The following is an 18,737-nucleotide window of genomic DNA, read 5'->3' on the forward strand; positions in this document are numbered from 1 at the left end:
AATTTACAGAAGGATCTGAAAGCATAGTCATGAGATAGAAAAAACTATTCATATGAGTTCTTGCTCTATTTTATCAGGTCGATGCTGTCAAAAAAAGTACAAGAGACTAACAGGCCACAGATAGTACATGAAAGGAGAGATAAAGCAGCACATGTAAAGCCTCGTAAAGGCTTCTAATGAAAAGTTAGATAAGGGGTTAGTGGTTGGGCTATCTCCTATGATCTACAAAGTTACAAAGATGTAGTCAGCAACCAAAGTTAAGGTTCTCTTGGAGTGTCTGAGGCTCTCCATCTTGCAAGCAAGAGATGGGTGGAATTGTCAGTGTCTGCAACACCCCGTAGGCATTCCAGCAGAAGGGATCATCTACTAACTCCCCATCATGAGGGAGCAATTCCACATCAGACATGGTGATGTTTGTACATGGCACAGTGTCACTGCATGCAAAGTGTATCGGCGCACTCCTTACGTCGTATGTCCCCTTGATGTTGCTGTATGAGACGTCCGATACATAGACCGCCGTTGATTGATTCATGCACCTCTTGTCCATGCAGTAGTATTGGTCTACGATGATGCAATTCCTTACATTCTCCATGTATATGTTCTCGAAGCTAATGCCGAACACCGAGCCCATTCCTCCTTGCCATGTCTTGATCCTAACTCCATTATCTGAGTGTCTTATAACAGCGTTCTTGACTGATACGTTTGAGACGCACGCCTGAGAATTGTGCACTCCAAGGCTTCCAATACTGGGAGATAATAATGCAACAAAATGAGACCCAATTGTGATTATGTACTATTTAAATAACCAATATCCAACACTACATGGAAGAAATACTTGTGTCACTAGAATAAGAAAGTTTCTCCTACCAGAGAAGAAACAAAAGATGATCTTGGACGCATACTATGTTTTTTTCTTTTGAGTCCTTAGGTTCCTTTAATTCAAAAGAGAGGTCAATAAAAATGGAGATAGGATTAATACCTTATGCCATGACTAGGCCCACATGTTACATTCTCGATATTGACTTCAGAGCAACCAGGTCCGATCGAGATGCAGTCATCACCTGAGCAATTTAACACCATCTTCAATCCAAATTCTCAAACTTGAATGTGTAAACTATTCATAAAAAAAATAACCACACTGGAAGCTACCGTTGCTTATCATGGAATTGTAAATGGCAACAGACTTGGTGTTCTCAATGTGGATGCCATCAGTGTTAGGACTAAGTGCGGGGGAATTTATGGATAACCCTTCAATGTGAAGGCCTTCGCAGCTATCGAATTTGACATGGAATTGCGGGCTGTTCTCGATTCGCAGTTCTCTGACAGTAATGTTGCTGCTCAAGAAGAATCTAATCAACTGCAAATAATTCAAAGGAGATAAGTAAGATAGTCAACATACTTATATTCCAAAGAGAACTGTGAGATGAGTTGCTTACTGCTGGACTATCACAAGGTCCAGGCAATGTGGATCCATTGGGTCCCTGCATTTGTGGATTGTTAAGGCTATCAAATTATCCATTTGACAAGGATGTCATCAAATTCTTGTTCTAGCTATATATTAACGGACGACATACTCTGTGAGGTTTGCAGGGGAGATTCCACCACTCTTCTCCATTCCCTTCAATCGTTCCTTTTCCTACCAGACTCATCCCATCGAGTCGGTAGAACACAAGCCATTGCCGCCGACTATCGGATTTCGGCCAGCAGTCGGGTCCATCAGGAGGCATTAGCACTCCATCCACCTATCCATACCCATAACTCAATCCAATTATGCCAAGAAATACAAAAAGAAAAGGTAACACAAAAGTGTTTGTTTGTTTTAAAGGGAACTACTTGGAAGACAAGCCCGGGTTGACAGGGGCCGGAAAAGATGGTGGAAGTGATCATGAACACGCCGTCCGTTGGCACGAGCAGCACGGCGGAGTCCACCGAACAAGCCATGCTCCAAGCCGACCGGAACGCCTCGGTGTCGTCGGTGGATCCATCGCCGACCGCGCCGAAGGTTCTCACATCGAAGACGCAAGGATCTGAGCTCGAATTGCTTGGACTAATAATAGTGCTAGTTGCTGGTGACCCAACTGCGCGGTGTTTGCTGCCTTCTCTGTGACTATTACTTTGCTTCTTGTGCAAATGGGATCTTCCATTCGATTTATGGGCAGATGATAGAAAGAAGATAACCAGAATAAAGCAAAAGAGCAGTGCTCGCGAGATACCCATCGATGTCGTAATCTTGAAAATTTAGGAGTAAAAGGAGGAGAAGGTTTGTAACTACCAAGGAGTTGGAGGTTTGAGGCCTCTGTTATTTATGCTGCGCGACTTTGTCGTGGAATAGGCAAGGACCCCATGAGGAGGATGACACGCGTCCATACCTCCTCAAATAAAGCATCATTGTCCTTAAAGGTCTCAAATGACCTCCTTTCCTTTTCCTTCCATGAATCAAAAAGGAGAGTGGAGAGAAATTTGACACACAAAAAAAAAAAAAAAAAAGAATGAAAGAAAGAAAGAGAGAGAGAACAGAATCCCCCTGTTTGTTCTGTTCTCTGGCTCGGCATCCAACTTCGGACTCTATTTTATTTCCAAGGAAAAAGATTTGAAAGTTTATTGGCGATGATGTATCTCAACTCACATGCTGTTGTCCTATAAGAGCTTGACATGTATGAAAGGAACATTCTAGCGATTCACAAGTTTACACCAGTGGACCTACTTGCATTAGTTTAAAAACTTTTTAGTAGAAAAAAAAAAAAAAAAGATTTGCTCATGACTTAGTTTAACCTTACTCTGTGAATACACATTAACAACAAGGGCAACAATCCGTTTTATGTCTTAGTGCACGAGTCCTCAGGAAGATGCATGCAACTTTACACTGGTTACTTAATCAAGAGGTGAAGGCTGGTGTTGTCATTTACATAGGTCTGCACTGTTTGTTGCATGAGCCGTGGAAGGAGGAGAAAGGAAGATGCATATATGAATAAAAGGAAGCTACTGGAGGGTGGAGAGGACTTTGTAAGCTTTAGAGGAGAGATGTGGCCATGAAGCGAAGTAGCGAAAGCCCCGTGACCTTTTGTTGTAGTTTAGCTCATAGTGATGGACAAGGGGACAATACAGAGAGAGAAGCAAGTAAGTCACGGACTCACACACACACACACACACACACACACTCTCTCTCTCTCTCTTATTCTTTGTTGGTGGTACATGAGAGCCATAAGAAAGCAAGCTCATCTGCCCAACAAACAAAACTGCCAATAAAAGACTACAAATGTTGAATAGTAGTTGCCATTGATCATCAATTTAATATTGAAATCTACGATAAAAACAATGGTCGATCAACCATTGGGGACAAGAGACGACGACATAGATTGCTTTCTGGGAACCGTCGGTGAGATCAGAACTTGTTCATGTGCTCAAGCTAATGTCTCTAGGTATCATGTGATTGATATATTAATCTCTATTTTCTCAAAATAGGTTGTGGAATTTTTTTTCTAGCAGAAAAGGCTCCCAGAACTCGAGTTAACTTTGCAGAAGCACAGGATCATGCCCGTTGTCGGTGATCTTTGAGTTCACGGGCGAAAACGTTGCCGATTTACTTACCATGATCAGAATATCGAAGGATAAAGTGAAGAGGACAGGACAGGAGATCTAAAAACATGTGGTTCACCGAACCTACCGTACAGCTTCTGAAGTGGGATTCTCTGCCTCATCGACTGCAGGAATTTCCATCAGTCGGTCCACTTGGCAGTTCATGATTTGACAGTAGTTACCATGTACCCTAGCTGCACCAAGTTCCTGTAACCAGGGCCCCGCATTGCCTGCTGTATAGTGAGTGAGCCAGTGAAGTTGTCCAAGCTCCCATATGATCAATTCCTTCAACCAATTTTTGTATGTCAAATCTAAGCCTCTGGAAGTAAATAGAGGGTTATTTAATGATCATGGACCTTACCAATTAGGAGAGTTCATCAAAATGAATCGAAATTTAAAAAGAAAAGAAAAGGAGTCGGAACCGTGATGTTCAGATGGCTATGTACTATTTTGCCCAGTCACATTCTTTGTGCTGTTAGCAAAGAGAAAGCCAGTCCTGTATCCTACCAAGTTATGTATAAGAATTAGTTGCTAAATATGTGAACATATTTACGGTATGCAAAGAAACTGTGCAACAAATTATTAACACCAGGTGCTCTCAAGAAAGGTTGATCAGAGTCGTAGCCCATTATGCATACCGTAAATTGGTAACATAGATATATATATATGTATGTATGTATGTGTGTGTGTGTGTGTGTGTGTGTATATATATATATATAATGGGTTTTAATGAACCTCACCGATGAAGCAATGGCAAAATGGGGAGGTCAGAAAAACAAACACATACACAGGTCATAACAAGCTTTTGAATAGGATCAAATGGATTTCTCAAGTCAAATAACAAGACACTCGGGAAATTTATAAACTGGAAGCAGTCGATCTATATATGAAAACCAAGATAGATAAAATGCCATCTTTCTGCTCTACATAACCTTACAAATCTACTGTATGGAGATAGAGATCGAGGGTCAGAAGAAATCCATTGGGGAGCATACTGATTAATCTGCTCCACAAGACAAGGCAAAGATGTGCTAAACGGTACATATTGCATTTCAACCAAAATTCGCAAGCTGCGCCAAGATCATCAATCTGAAAGGATTAACACGGGCTATTCTGAGTCATCCTGCGGCCACTTATAGTCCTAGAAATGCACATTGCTTTCTGGCATGTTCTGGAATCAACTTCATTTGAATCTCCACTGGCACTCCTTTCAACTCTGGTCATCAAAAGTAGCAAGTGAATATTTGTCCGATCTTCCTGAAGTGAAATGTGGCACAGTGGAAAGTAACAGTTAAGCAATTTAAACTTCTAATTCTCTATCAAGATTTACCGTGAGGCTTGAAATTAAAGAGAGGTGGCAGAAATCTGCCATTCGGTAGACGGGTGTTTAGATCTCGAAGCTCATCGAAGAATGGATGAATTAATGCTTCCAACTGCATAGAGAAAGAACAGATTATCGGATTAGTTACCAGATATGACCCTCAAGTCTTATGTGAAAATACCAGCATTTTCTGTTGCGTATTCACTATATGGCATGACAATACTCACAGCAGTGCATCGCAAGTTCGGTGAGTACTGGAGAAGCCTAGAGACAAGATCTACAGCTTCAGGAGGCATTCGTTTGTGAAAGATCTGAAAAGATACGAGACATAATTAGACCTAGTAGCAAACAACAGAAGACAAACAAAACATCCCTACAGTGAATAATACAGATGGGAAGATTCTTGCCTTGTGCCATGGATGAGCTTTGATTTGTGGAAATTTGAACTCGGTATAATTTGGATTCATGCATTTTATTTCTTCTCTTGTAGGGGTGCCTAGAATCTGCAGTAAGAAAGGTGATATGTAAATTGACTAGAGAAGGCAAAGAAGAACCAGGCAAGAAGAACCTAACAAATAGCAGGCCATGGTCAGCACCAGTGACTTTACCTTAATAATCTCAACGAGCTGGTCAACTCCACTCTCACCAGGGAAAAGAGGCTGATGAAGGAAATACATTGTCAAGTTTTGCCAATTTTTATCTCTAAACTTTAAGAACTAATACTGATAGATATTTCAAATGATATTTACCTGTCCTAGCAAGAGTTCAGCAAGAACACAACCAGCAGACCAGATGTCGATTGCTGTAGTGTATTCAGTTGCACCAAATATGAGCTCCGGAGCTCTGTAGTATCTAGAACAGATATATGAGATATTTGGTTCTCCTTTCACCTGTCAAGACAATCAGAAAAGACTGTTAAGTGCTGTTCTTAAAGTGAATGTGCTTTCCATTCATTTCTGCTCCAAGCAATAACAAGCATACCAAGACTTTCGCACTCCCAAAGTCGCATAGTTTCAGCTGGTGGGTATGTGGATTAACCTGTTACAAGTTTTTTAGGTCATATAGAAAGTCAAGAATTCATATACTGAGCACTCAATGTGGCATTTCACATTGCCATTGTCATTTTAAGGAGAGAAGTGGTTTTAATTCTTCTGAAAAAACACCCAAAAGATAATAGGAGGAAGAGAGAAATAATAGGCATGCATACCAGGAGATTTTGTGGCTTGATATCCCTGTGACACACTCCAATGCTACCATGAATATATGCCAGAGCTCTACAGATCTATCAAAACAGAAAATTTTATTACTTAGAATATCTTTTACAGTGAAGAGGTTAATCTACATGATGCGAGCTTAAATGACAGCCAGCACATTGAATAGATGCAAAGTAAGCAGCAATTTCTCAATGTACCTATTTATCTAAAATCAATGCTGCAAAAAAGCAGCTAGCAGCAATGAGATCTAATATGAGTATATATCTACTAAATTAGGCTTAAAGCTATATCCTTCAATTAATAAGTCTAATTGACTGACAACACAGTGATAATCTCTTGTAGAGAAAATAATGGGAAAACTATATGAGCACATAGATCTATTACCTGGTACGTATAAAGCTTCACATATATCAGTGGCATACGTTGGTTCATTTTGTTGTAGTGTTTGACAACACGATGAACAGTCTCTGGCACATATTCAAGTACCAGATTTAAATACAGTTCATCTTTCTCAGTCGTTGAGAAAAAGCAATGCTTCAGACAGACAACATTTGGATGATCAAGAAGGCGCATTGTTTGCAGCTCGCGGTTCTTATACCGCTTGTCTTGAAGAACCTTCTTAATGGCTACTGTCTCCCCTGTCTCCAGACACTTCGCCTGAAAAGGAATATAAAATCCAGTATAAAAAAGCTCCGTTTACCGACCATCAAATCAAATAAGTAAATGAACTTCTACAAGCTAGCAGGTGAAGATTTAGATATTGTAAATAGCTAGATAACATGTTGTATGTTGCACTATAGCATTGTAACTGACATTGCAAATTAATCTGACTGACCACATTGAGCAGCTATTTACCAAATAGGACAAGTGAGAGAAATGTGCAAACAAACAATTAACTCACGCACTGCATGAAAACTAACCTGGAAAACGACCCCAAATGATCCATGTCCTACAACACGCTCAGCCATGTAGCTTATAGTCTGCCGTTGAAATAGAAAGAAAAAAAAAATCTATTATTAGAACAATTCTGAAGATAAAGACAAGCCATGCAACTTTGCAAGAACATATAGCTAAATTGATCAGATCATATTATGACCTACAACTCATACTAATTTACAAAATTCAACTCCCACTAGAAGTTCCAGTGTCAATAGTTTGATATTCATACAGGTATTACAAATCTAGTGTATGGAGATTACCTGTTTTGGCTGGCCATTTCTACCGCCTATGGTTGTCACAATTATATGACCAGTTTCTGTTCCATTCCCATCAACTACTGTTGCTTCAACTTCCTGTACATTAAGACAATACTGTTACATATACAAGTAATATAAAATTCAATCAAGTTTCTGAGGATGAGTACAAGCTGCCAAATGCATATCAAGATGTTGCATCGTCTACCTTATCATCTCTAATTTTCATCTCATTCATCTCATCTGGCAGTCTGTCGACACCAACACTGGTAGAACTGGTATTCCTAAACCCTGAGGTGGGCAATACACCTGAAGCCATCTTTCGCGGACGGAGAATAGACTCCAACTAATGTCTCATACAAGCAAGTCAGACACAAGGAAGCTTTTCATTCATCTGATAGTAACAATAATGCAAGTTAGAAGCTTTTCGTTCATCTGATAGTAACAATAATGCAAGTTAGAAGTCATAAATCCCTACAGGTGATGACCAATGGATATGCAATAACTACAACTACATGATAAAAATATCAGGAAGGTAAGAAACGGATTTATTTGGAAGGGGCAACAATTAAAAAAACCGAGATCTAATGAACTATCTGACAAAATCAACAAGGATGCAACAGAATGCAAGTACTAGCATTCAATGGTCTCATTAACTCTACAATAACATAATGTCAGAATTTCTAAAGATACAGGACAAAAACAATTGAAATTTCAGGGTCAGATGTTGTAGACTAAAAGGCCTTTCAAATATCTAGCAGTTGCCATCTTGCAAGGCTTTAATTACTATTCGATATGCATTAAATGATATAAACAACAGCCTGTAATTGGTAAGTTTGGCTAAATTAAGTTCTTTGTCCCGAATTCTTAAATGCAAGATCCTTATCAAAATTTAGATAGAGCATTGGCACTTGAAGTATGGACAACTGATGCTAAAAACTTGTAAGATTTGAATACTAATCTACACCACCCATCCCGAGCTGCTCATCTTTCCACCTCCACCAAGCGACTAGTCAAAGGCACAGCCTGTCTAATGACCAAAGTAATAACAAACTGTTTGTTTTGCACAGTAGAGGAATTTCTTTTTTCTTTTCTTTTTGACCAAAGGCAGCATCTGCCCAGAGTAGAGGTATTTCTTACAAATAGAAATGCCCGATAATCTTGTGACCACAAATCTCGCAACCAAGAATAATCAACTCTTACTGCATGTTTCTCAGGCAACCTTAATGAAGATTCTACAAAATAAACCAAACTGATCTAAAACGATGGACATAAAAAAAAAAAGTGACAAGGATCGGCTAAAAACCCGCAGCTCCCGCTCGAAAAATTAGATCTTAAATAGTTTCGAGCTGCTCGGAACGAAAAGCTAATCCTTTACTAGGAAAAAATCCATCTTTTTCCATAAGAACTCGAAATCTTAGCCCAGACACACGTCCACTGCTTCAAAATTGGGAAAAGAAGAATCCTTGTGCGGAAAAACACAAAGAAGGCGAAGAAGATAACATGATCGCTAGCACAACCACAAAGCGAGAACTACGAGTCAGAAAAAACTATCAAAGATCTCTAAGTGCACCCCAATCTCCAACCTCTCCGGCCTAATTGTCCAAAACATAATAAAAACTCACATAATCTTAGAGATACAAGCGAACGGAAATAGATCAAAAGATCTGACAAAAGAATCAGAACATACTACAAATAAAACCCATAATCTCTACTAAAACAACATGTATTCAAGAATCACCCACCGAGATCGAGACCGCTTAGCGCCAGAAGCATCAAACAACAACACGAACGATAAAAATTACGACTGAGATCTCAACCTCTCCCTCTTCCTATTCTCTTCCTCTTCTCCAAGAGAAGTTAGTTGGTCTTCCTTCCCTTCACCCCTTCCTCCTCCTCCTCTCTTCAGGCTTTCTTCTTCCTTCTTGGTGGTGCGGTAGCTGTAAAAGTACGAATTCGAACAGAAGCAAGAGAAGAAAAGAGAAAGAGAGGGAGGTTTTAACGTTACTCTCCAACCCACCCTCTCTCCTGGTTGACCGGTCAAACACACTCCGGGGCCCCATCTCTTTTCTCAAATCAATGGATACATTCTACGAAAAAGAACTTTACCCGACAAGCAACCATTTCTTTCCTCGGGGGGTAGTCTTTTGGTGAGTTTATAATACCCTCTTGGTCGCTCCGAGCTTTTGTTGTTCGTTCTTATTAAAGCTTGGAAAATTCTCAGCGAGCCCAGAGCGGACGCCACCCCGCCACTCAATCCAGCTAATTCCTTCCCAGTAATACCCCCAAAATGCCCCTCCTACGTTGCGACAAAGATCGTAAGGCCCTCCGACTATTTTGGTCAATTTCACCAGCGTCTGATGGGTTGGTTTATCCGCGAAATAGACTTCTCGGACGGCGTGGTCCTCTTCCCTTTTTTTGAACTCGTCAACACATGGAAGACCTAAATTACGCGGATACCCTTACTCGTAGGTAAATTTACAGAATAGTACCTACCAATCTTTGAGTGACCATTGCCTCCCTCGGGCGGGGCCTCAGGCGGTCAGGCCCTCTCAACTACTACTGTGCTGACCGGCTTAAAAGGGCATTTCGGTACATTAGCAGCAGAAGGTAGATTTCACGAAATGATTGGTCAAGACCGCCTGAGCCCGAACAGGCTGTCACGGTCGGCAGCGGGACCCATATGCTGCCACGTGGGTCCCGCGCCCCTCCGGCCCCCCCTCCCCCCCCCCCCTTAATCAAATCACGACCTAGGATCAAAATATATTTAGATCATAATTCGACCGGACTAATAGCAGCCTTCGTACCGGTTCCCTTAAAAGTTCGACCGGTCAACCCGTGGGCAACGTGCCGGCTGACCCGGCCAACTAAGACCAATGCCCCAACTCATCTTTTTGGTGGGCATTTTAGGAACAGGGTTCTAAATTTTAGTGAATAATGTCCCCCAATAACATATGAGATTTGCTACTGGAATCATTAGGTGCCAGCCTATTAGACTCTTATCCAGAGAACAAATTATTACAACTTATATTTATTATTCTTTTCATGACTAATGCCGGCAATTAGGTTGATCCATCCACGCAGTAGAGCAGACGCAATCCAATCAAACTGCTCGATTTCGCAATCCATTCAAACTCCTCGAGATATAATTATTAATCTTATTATGATGCATTGACAATTATCTCGACCAATAATTTATTGGAATTTCTTCTTATCAATCTAAACGCGCCTTCAATTAGTCAGCATCGTTTCAAACCCATTAATTATAAAAGTTGATATTTTTCACTCGCTTGTTGCGGTTTAGCTCTAATTTCTTGACGTTAATTGCCTTTAATTTGGCTTATATGTCCTTAAGTCCATGGCTTGCTTCAGAGGATCTTTTGCTAACATTGAATCGTTTCTTTCTAATATATAATATTTGTGTTCAGGAAAACAAAACACAATAGTAAAGAATGTTCCATTTTCTATGTCGTTCGCTCGTTATGCTTCACAATTAGCATAATCCAACAGCAAGCAGACAAAAGAGTAATCGAGGTTAATATAAAAAATTGTTAAATTAGGAGATAATGATAAGTGACGCCATTAGAGATTAGATGCGTTGCACATAAAAGTATTTGAATAATTACACAATTTGGTATGCCCTTCCAAAGTCTTTGAATAGATTGGAATCCAAAGCAGCAATATTAGAAAAATCCCAGGTTGTATTTTTTAAATTATGAGACTATGTTTTAAGGTGTTTGTTAGGGAAACGATGATTCTTATATTTGTACCGCTTAATAGGATCAAAATAAGTTAGTCAAAGAAAGCTATATACCAGGAGGGGGAGGAGAGAAGATCACTGTATCAGTGATTGACCAGAGTTTAGGCGGAGGGTAAAGGTTAGACGTTGACGTCCAATAAAACGTGAAAAGATTTCAACCCCAGTAGCAGAACATAGCATCTTCCATTCTGTGGATTAGTAGGTAACAACGTGGCCTTCTCTGTTACTGTTTGCAGTTAGCATTCCACTTGCTTCACATGGTGATATGTTCAAGCTAGGGTCAAGAGAGCCAAGAAACTTGAAAGGATGGCACTTTTGCATTTAGTGCCAGTATATATATATATATATATATATATATATATATATATATATATAAGGCACAGGAAAGAAGGAGAAAGAGAGGGAGAAAGAGAAGGAGCCCATCAACCCATTCAAAAAGGAACAAGGCATCCTTTTTATCTATCTATCTATCTAAGTGGGGACAATCAATCCATTGAGGAGAAAGAAGAAAGGGTTGTTGGCTTTTTGATTCGTGGAAGCATGCAAGAAAATGAATGAGGGACACTTGGCCAACGGGGGCTGGAGAGCCTTCTTTCCAATCAAATCCTTCTCCAAAGATTCCTTGGCGAGGACTGGAGTTTAGAGATCAAGATGTTTTTTTCTTAATCTCTTTCTCCGTCGATCATCTTTTGTGTTATATATCCAGATTAAATTTCATCAATTTAAGCCATTTTGTCACTCAAGACAAGTACTAGTTAAATTAGCACGCAAAGTGGCACTCGAAGCAACCATAATTTATTAGCCATCGGTTGTTTCTTAATCCATCTTTAACAGCGAGAGATCCCCTCTCTAAACTACTTTTTTTTTTATAAGGAATTAAATTTCATTAAGAACCATATTGAGTGTTACAGCTTACAAGCAAGGCAAAAACTTCCGTAATTTACCACGTGTCATAGTATCTACGGCCTCGGATCCGATCCGACGGCTCTCAGTTGGTTGCGTGAAAGGTTTGACCAACATATCCGTGAATCGCACGGCTCGGGTTTCCACACACCACCCCCCGCCCCCCTCCTATTTGACCGTTCCAAATTGCTACGGAAGGGCATTGTGTGCACGTGATAGACCCCAAACTGACAGCCGACCGGTCACACGAACTAACCCACCGGTCGCCGCCGGTCACTCCTGAGCTACTCTTTACATACGCTGCTTCATCCAAGGAAAGCTCTCTCTCGCGAAGGTATATCTAAGAGCGAAACGAAAACCTAGAGCCGAACCCTAGAATTTTTCACCTTGGTTATTCTTGTGATCGAATCGCATCGAGGAGGCCTTTGCGAGATACCTGATCTCGCCGTCTTCGTGACGTTTCGATCGGTGTAAGGGAAGAGGTAATCGGCGGTGGAGATGGTAGCGGGAACGGAGGTGATCCATCAGAGCATCCCTGTGCTCGACGTACAGTATCGATGCATCGCCAAGGGGATCGAAGAGATCGTCGACATGTCCGCCGCAGCGGCGGTGCCATCTTCTCCGGCGCTCCCCCCGGAACCGGAGGCGGTGACTGCTGATGTGTTGGAGACCGAGCTGGTGAGTAAGTTTTGGTGTATATTTCTAACTGAATCATTCGCGTTAACAGATCTTGCGAGTCTGAATTCTTATGGATTATATTTTGGAATTAGGCAGATGTAGGATTGTAGTAATTCTGGTGCTTTGTAGTAGGTGATGTATGCGTTATCAGTATTGATGAATTATTGCTGCGGCGCTATTGCTCCTTTCTCTAAATCTCAGTTTTTGAAAAGACTGGAAAAATATTAAAATGATATATAAATTGTTATAGGAGTTCTACGTGTCTTCCCAAAATAGATGCTTTTCCCAGAAGTTCTGTTATTGTTCTTGAATCAATGTGCGGTGTCACTTGTCAGAAGAGTTGAAAAATGCTAAAATTTTAATGTGGGAACTTAGTCAACCTTTTCTCCAAATTTCAGTAGATTATGATAATATTTATTACTAACTCTATTTTTTCAGATTCTATCGACAGGTTTCAACTGAAAGGTTCAGATTTCCGTAAGGTCTTCTTTGTTGTATATATCTAATAAATCTTGGTCATTTTCAATACATTCTACCTTATGTCCTGGTCCTGGTCCTGAGTGTAGCAACTATGAGTTTTTGTTGTCCTACGGATGGATGATGATGATGTTATTTCATCTTACTTTCTTTACTTGTTCTTCATTTTTCAATTTTCTTACTGCATAATTTTTTTAAGCTACTGTTTAAATAATTAACCAGGTTATTATTACTTAATGTAGGATTTAAGATCCTCGGATGCCGGTTCAAATGTTTCTGTGGAACCTTTACAATTCATTCCTAGTATTAGATCTGGTAGCTTTGTCGACATTGGACATAGGAGATATATGGAGGATGAGCACGTTCGAATCGATGATCTGTCTGCACAACTAGGCTCATTGCTGAGGTGCCCTACACCTAGTGCCTTTTATGGGGTAATTTATTGATTTCTCAGTTAGTTGCACAGTCTCATGATACTAATTGCTAGGCAATTGTAATAATTCAAATCTTTTATTTCTACAGGTGTTTGATGGTCATGGAGGTCCAGATGCAGCAGCCTACATGAAAAGGCATGCAATCAGGCTCTTCTTTGAAGATGCTGAGTTCCCACAGGCATCACAAGCTGATGATATCTTTATGGCATCACTGGAAATTTCTATTCGGAGAGCATTCCTCCTTGCAGACAAGGCATTGGCTGACGATGGCACCGTCAGTAGTTCCTCTGGGACAACAGCACTGACAGCATTAGTATTTGGGAGGTAGGAGGAAATGGACAAATGACAATCCTTTTATGTTAATAATGTTGTGCAAAAAGGAAAAAAAAAAATCCCTAACTGTGTTATTGCACAATTACTGACAACTTATTGAAGTCTTACTTAGATATGTTATGAGTAGCTGATGGATATTTTATTCCTTCTAAACCTAATTCAGTGTTGTGCAGGAATTTGTTAGTGGCAAATGCTGGGGATTGTCGAGCAGTCCTATGTAGGAAGGGAGTAGCAGTAGATATGTCTCAAGACCACAGGCCCGTCCATGAAGCTGAACATCAAAGGGTCATAGAATCAGGAGGCTTCATAGATGATGGTTACCTCAACGGAGTCCTCTCTTTGACCCGAGCTCTGGGGGATTGGGATATGAAACTGCCACAAGGCTCTGCCTCACCCCTAATCGCAGAGCCTGATTTCAAGCTGACGACATTGACCGAGGACGACGAGTTCCTAATTATCGGCTGCGATGGGATATGGGACGTAATGTCCAGCCAGCATGCAGTGAGTATTGTCTGCAGGGGCCTTCATCGGCATGATAACCCCGAGCAGTGTGCAAGAGAACTCGTCATGGAAGCATTGAGGCTCAACACCTTTGACAACCTGACAGTGATTGTGGTGTGCTTCTCTTCGGAGTACCGCGGATCATTATTAACCCCTAGAGAACAAAGCCAGATACCCAACTTAAGATGTTGCAAAAGCCTATCCGACGAGGCACGTTATAACCTGAGAGCTTTGTTGCACAATGATAACGTAGGGAATTAAGAGTGAAGGATGCACTTCTTTGTAAATAATTAGATGATGACGAAATTTTATACTTTCTATGTCCTTTTTATTTGAGGATGCTCAGCCAGGGTAGAGAGCATCCGGCAAGTTTTGTAGGGGCTAAGCTGGTTATCGGCTGGTTTTGTACATAATATTCTTGTGGCAGGTTGGTGGCGTTCGATGTTATCATGTTTCATTGTTATAAAGCAATGTTTTTCTTTCTTCTAATTTTTGTCCGCATTTATGTTTGCTCGCAGGATCTTTGCACATATTTATTTCTATTATATAGACATGATCAATTAATGTTTAAACATGAGGTTCTTTGCCCCTAGTGTCAAGAATTGTGTCGTCCAGTACACAAATTAAACAATAAACCTCATTTTTTTTTGTTTTTACAAACTTATGGTTGTTGGTATCTATCCAGCGAGCCTTTTCTGTGAAATAAAGTTTAGTATAGGAAATGTCCATCACTTTAATTTAATAAATCAGGTACAAAGCTTTGTATTTAATGTTTTACATGCAGATTTCCTATATGTTACTAATGAACCTCACTAAAGAGGATACCACAAAGAATGCGCTAACATAGCTAAAAGCGATTATAATTCGTGGAAAATTAAAATGAACATTCAATGCACGCCACTGTGAGATGGCAAAAGTGCAACCACAACCTACTAGAGTACCAAACCACTGCATATATACATGGGCATAGATGACTTTGTTGGAAAATCTTCCATGAAATCTAAAACAAACAACAGTAACTAGTAAGAACAGAACGGACGCACTCCATTTAAGATCAGAACTCTTTATTTTATGATACATCGGACGGTAACTATTACTCCTTGGACACAAAAATGAGACCGATTAATGGTCGTGAAAGCTAAGCTTTCTGACAAAGTACGAAGCTCAGAAATATAGAAAGATATCTGTCCTCAAAAATTGGTTTAAAAAGCTGAATTACCATTTTTGAACTGAAATAAATGACCACCAAAAAGAATAACTGTTCCATGCATGCGGCAAGATCAAATTGTTCGGCACGAACGAATACGAATGTTTGCCAATAGTCTGGCACTAATGGCAATTGGCAAGTCTGAAAGCCGGAAAAGAGTTGCAATACAAGCATGCCGTACGTGTGGCAGAAACCATAAATTTTCTAAGAATTAAACAGGCGAGCATTATGTATATAATATGCTTTAAAAGCGATGACGAACAGAGAGAATAGGAATCTATGGCGTTCCTGAATTCTAGAATCATTGCTCCGGTAGATAAGAAAGCAAGATTAGGAGTAGTGTAGCGCATAAGGCATTTAAACAAAAAAGAATGAGAACACAATCATGTTTGGGCAATGTTCAAGGAAAAGGTTTACTCCAACTGAGATTAGCAACAGGGAAAAAAAATTTACACACCTGAATGGGGGAAAAACACTGATTGCAAGAACAATCAGTTGAATGAGAAGTCAAAAGTGATTAACTTCACCATAACAACCAGTTGATGGTAAATATTAAATATATTCCCAAAATATAAATAGGTCCCTGGCATAAATTCTACATAAAATGAGAAGTCAGATGAACTCAGAATCTTCTTATAAAAATAAGTTAGGGAGATAATGGGAAAAGAGTACAGTCTTCGAATTTAGATAACAAAATGACTGGTATAGGATGGCATAATAAACAGCACCCAGTAGAAGGGACCGGTTAACCTTTCAGATTTTTCTTTTTCCCCCCTCTATACTGATCATCTGGCATCTCATGAATCAAGAGTGACCAGTTAGCCTAGTCAAACTATTGTTACTTACGGCAATGTTTACCTAGGGCTAAACTAGTCTCACCAAAGAGGCCGGCCAATTGTTATTCATTGAAACACTCGTATGGACTCTCTTCTCATACGAGTGTTTCAATGAATAAAAATCAAGGCTGTCAGGCATTCAATTCAGGAGAACCAAATTAACTATTGAGAATATAAATCAAGATTATATGTATGGAATCACCACACTTAACTAATGAATGGAAGAAATATGGGCCAACATCTAGTCGGGTAATATGACGCAAGTCGGAAGATAATATATCATGCGCTGACTTAAGAGTATGCTACAGCTGATAAATGAAGAAAATTGAACTGGAAAAGAAGAGCAAAAACTATAGAGACCTAGACACTAGAGCATGCTACAAGTAAAAGGATAAAAGGCATAAATTTCAATGAGAAATATCTGGGAAAGTTAAGAAAACAGAATTTAGCAAATAAAATGCATGACAATAAGTAAAAAGGGCTTCGAAGCATATCAGCTAAGTTTTTCTTACATAAGGCAATATAAGAGTGCTAACATTTGAGATAGTTTTCATATATGTAGCAAAGAGAATCAGCTATTTTCATATATGTAGCAATATAGACATCTAATGGATTGTGATAAAATAACAGAAGATGCTATTAATACACGCATCAGCCACCAGGGATGATATGATATATCACCAGAAAAAAAATAAAACCAATGCTCGGTGATTTAGCAACAGTACAATGATGAGAATAATTTATCAAATTTCACATCCAACCCATGCCATATCCAAATAAAAAGATAGCATATAATAAATTTATCCTAGATTAATTGAAGTACTTGAATGCCAAAGTATCATCCGCCAAAACATAACGATAACAGTTATTCTACCACATATCGAAACAGAAATATTCGACGTCAGGCAACATAACCTGACCATCCAAGTCTCTTAATCATTCAAAAAGAAACCCTAACTCATCGGATCTAAAAGATCCAGATCTCTCCAATTCTCACTTAATCACTCACCTTGCTTCTGGTAGACGTAGGTGAGCCCGCACTTCCCGCAGTAGTGCCGATCGAAGTGGTTCGCCATGAAGGTCCCGGCACCGCACTCGGCATTAGGGCACTCCTTCCTGAGTCGGGTAACTTTACCGGTGGAGTCATCAACCTTGTAGAACTGGAGTACCGCGAGCTTAACCTTCTTCTTCTTGTGCTTAATCTTCTTGGGCTTGGTGTAAGTCTTCTTCTTGCGCTTCTTGGCGCCACCACGGAGGCGGAGCACCAGATGCAGGGTGGACTCCTTCTGGATGTTGTAATCGGCGAGGGTTCGGCCGTCCTCCAACTGCTTTCCGGCGAAGATGAGGCGTTGCTGGTCCGGTGGGATCCCCTCCTTGTCCTGGATCTTGGACTTGACGTTGTCAATGGTGTCGGAGGACTCCACCTCCAACGTTATCGTCTTCCCCGTAAGGGTCTTCACGAAGATCTGCATCTTGGCAGCGAGGGCGAAGGCAGCGGCAGGAGCGCCGCCGCGAGGGCTAAGTTTAGGGTTAAAGGTCGACGAGAGGAGAGGGAACGGCAAGGGTTTTGGAAGAGGTGGGAAGATAAGGACTTTATAGGGTGGTGGTGTGGTGAACCGCGGTGAGAGTTGGCTATAGAAAGCACTGTATCTGGGCCATTTTAATAATGGGCTTAAATTTTATAGACTATTGGGCCTACCTGCAAAATGTTCATGTTTTTTCTATAGGCCCAATTTTCCGAACCCTTGTTTCGGCCTCGCTGCCTTTTTAATCCTAGAGATATTTATATCTAGCATGCTATATTTAAAAGAAATTCTCCTAAAACCCATCCTGACATTTGTGAAAATGTAAGGTGTAATATGCAAATAGTGATAATAATATAAAACTCCAAGCACAGAACCACTTAACAAAGGTATTATGTGTAATTCTTTTTATATTGAATCTAAATTAGATTCTGTCTTTTAGTGAAATCTTGAGAGGCCTGACCAATTAAACCATTATATAAGTATCTGTTGGTCGCTATATTTAAAACTCCACGATCGTTATAGTCTTTTATACGTATACAAGTTGCATGATTTTATATCCACATACACTATGCTGACTGGCTAAAATGGAACTTCAGTTAGTTATACATATATGTTTAATTTCTTCTCAGGAATGGTAGCCTAGCATTATTAAACTAAAAATATCTCGCTCTTTGGGCTTAATTGGCTGGACCCTATTACTATAATTTATGGCCATGCTAATTGGAAACAGCTACGGATACATCATTATCACCGCGTGTGAATTCTTTGCTCCAAACCG

At 40.1% G+C, this 18,737-nt stretch overlaps 4 protein-coding genes across 4 annotated transcripts; 1 reads left to right on the forward strand and 3 right to left on the reverse strand.

Annotated features, from left to right (window-relative positions):
* Positions 1–35: 35 nt before the first annotated feature.
* LOC140780978 (polygalacturonase At1g48100-like) lies at positions 36–2,495 on the reverse strand. Its single transcript, XM_073126718.1, has 6 exons — positions 1,834–2,495; positions 1,575–1,742; positions 1,437–1,481; positions 1,150–1,357; positions 980–1,061; positions 36–746 (listed from the first exon to the last, which is right to left on the reverse strand). Exons 1-6 carry the CDS (start codon positions 2,215–2,217, stop codon positions 245–247), a joined length of 1,389 nt encoding a protein of 462 aa, XP_072982819.1. The 5' UTR covers positions 2,218–2,495; the 3' UTR covers positions 36–244.
* Positions 2,496–4,408: 1,913 nt separating this feature from the next.
* Positions 4,409–9,479, reverse strand: LOC140782997 (shaggy-related protein kinase alpha-like). Its single transcript, XM_073129936.1, has 13 exons — positions 9,050–9,479; positions 7,513–7,698; positions 7,311–7,403; positions 7,032–7,091; positions 6,496–6,768; positions 6,105–6,179; positions 5,879–5,935; positions 5,647–5,787; positions 5,506–5,556; positions 5,305–5,400; positions 5,125–5,208; positions 4,907–5,009; positions 4,409–4,792 (listed from the first exon to the last, which is right to left on the reverse strand). Exons 2-13 carry the CDS (start codon positions 7,621–7,623, stop codon positions 4,710–4,712), a joined length of 1,227 nt encoding a protein of 408 aa, XP_072986037.1. The 5' UTR covers positions 7,624–7,698; positions 9,050–9,479; the 3' UTR covers positions 4,409–4,709.
* Positions 9,480–12,141: 2,662 nt separating this feature from the next.
* LOC140781576 (probable protein phosphatase 2C 2) lies at positions 12,142–14,879 on the forward strand. Its single transcript, XM_073127619.1, has 4 exons — positions 12,142–12,645; positions 13,365–13,556; positions 13,645–13,880; positions 14,063–14,879. The coding sequence occupies exons 1-4, from the start codon at positions 12,466–12,468 to the stop codon at positions 14,649–14,651; spliced, it is 1,197 nt and encodes a 398-aa protein (XP_072983720.1). The 5' UTR covers positions 12,142–12,465; the 3' UTR covers positions 14,652–14,879.
* A 2,346-nt stretch (positions 14,880–17,225) lies between these two features.
* LOC140781577 (ubiquitin-ribosomal protein eS31z fusion protein-like) lies at positions 17,226–18,026 on the reverse strand. Its single transcript, XM_073127620.1, has one exon. The coding sequence runs from the start codon at positions 17,903–17,905 to the stop codon at positions 17,435–17,437; it is 471 nt and encodes a 156-aa protein (XP_072983721.1). The 5' UTR covers positions 17,906–18,026; the 3' UTR covers positions 17,226–17,434.
* Positions 18,027–18,737: the final 711 nt, after the last annotated feature.

The sequence above is a fragment of the Typha latifolia genome, chromosome 2, assembly GCF_019914945.1.
Source record: "Typha latifolia isolate L0001 chromosome 2, TyphaL0001v2, whole genome shotgun sequence".
Taxonomy (NCBI): domain Eukaryota; kingdom Viridiplantae; phylum Streptophyta; class Magnoliopsida; order Poales; family Typhaceae; genus Typha; species Typha latifolia.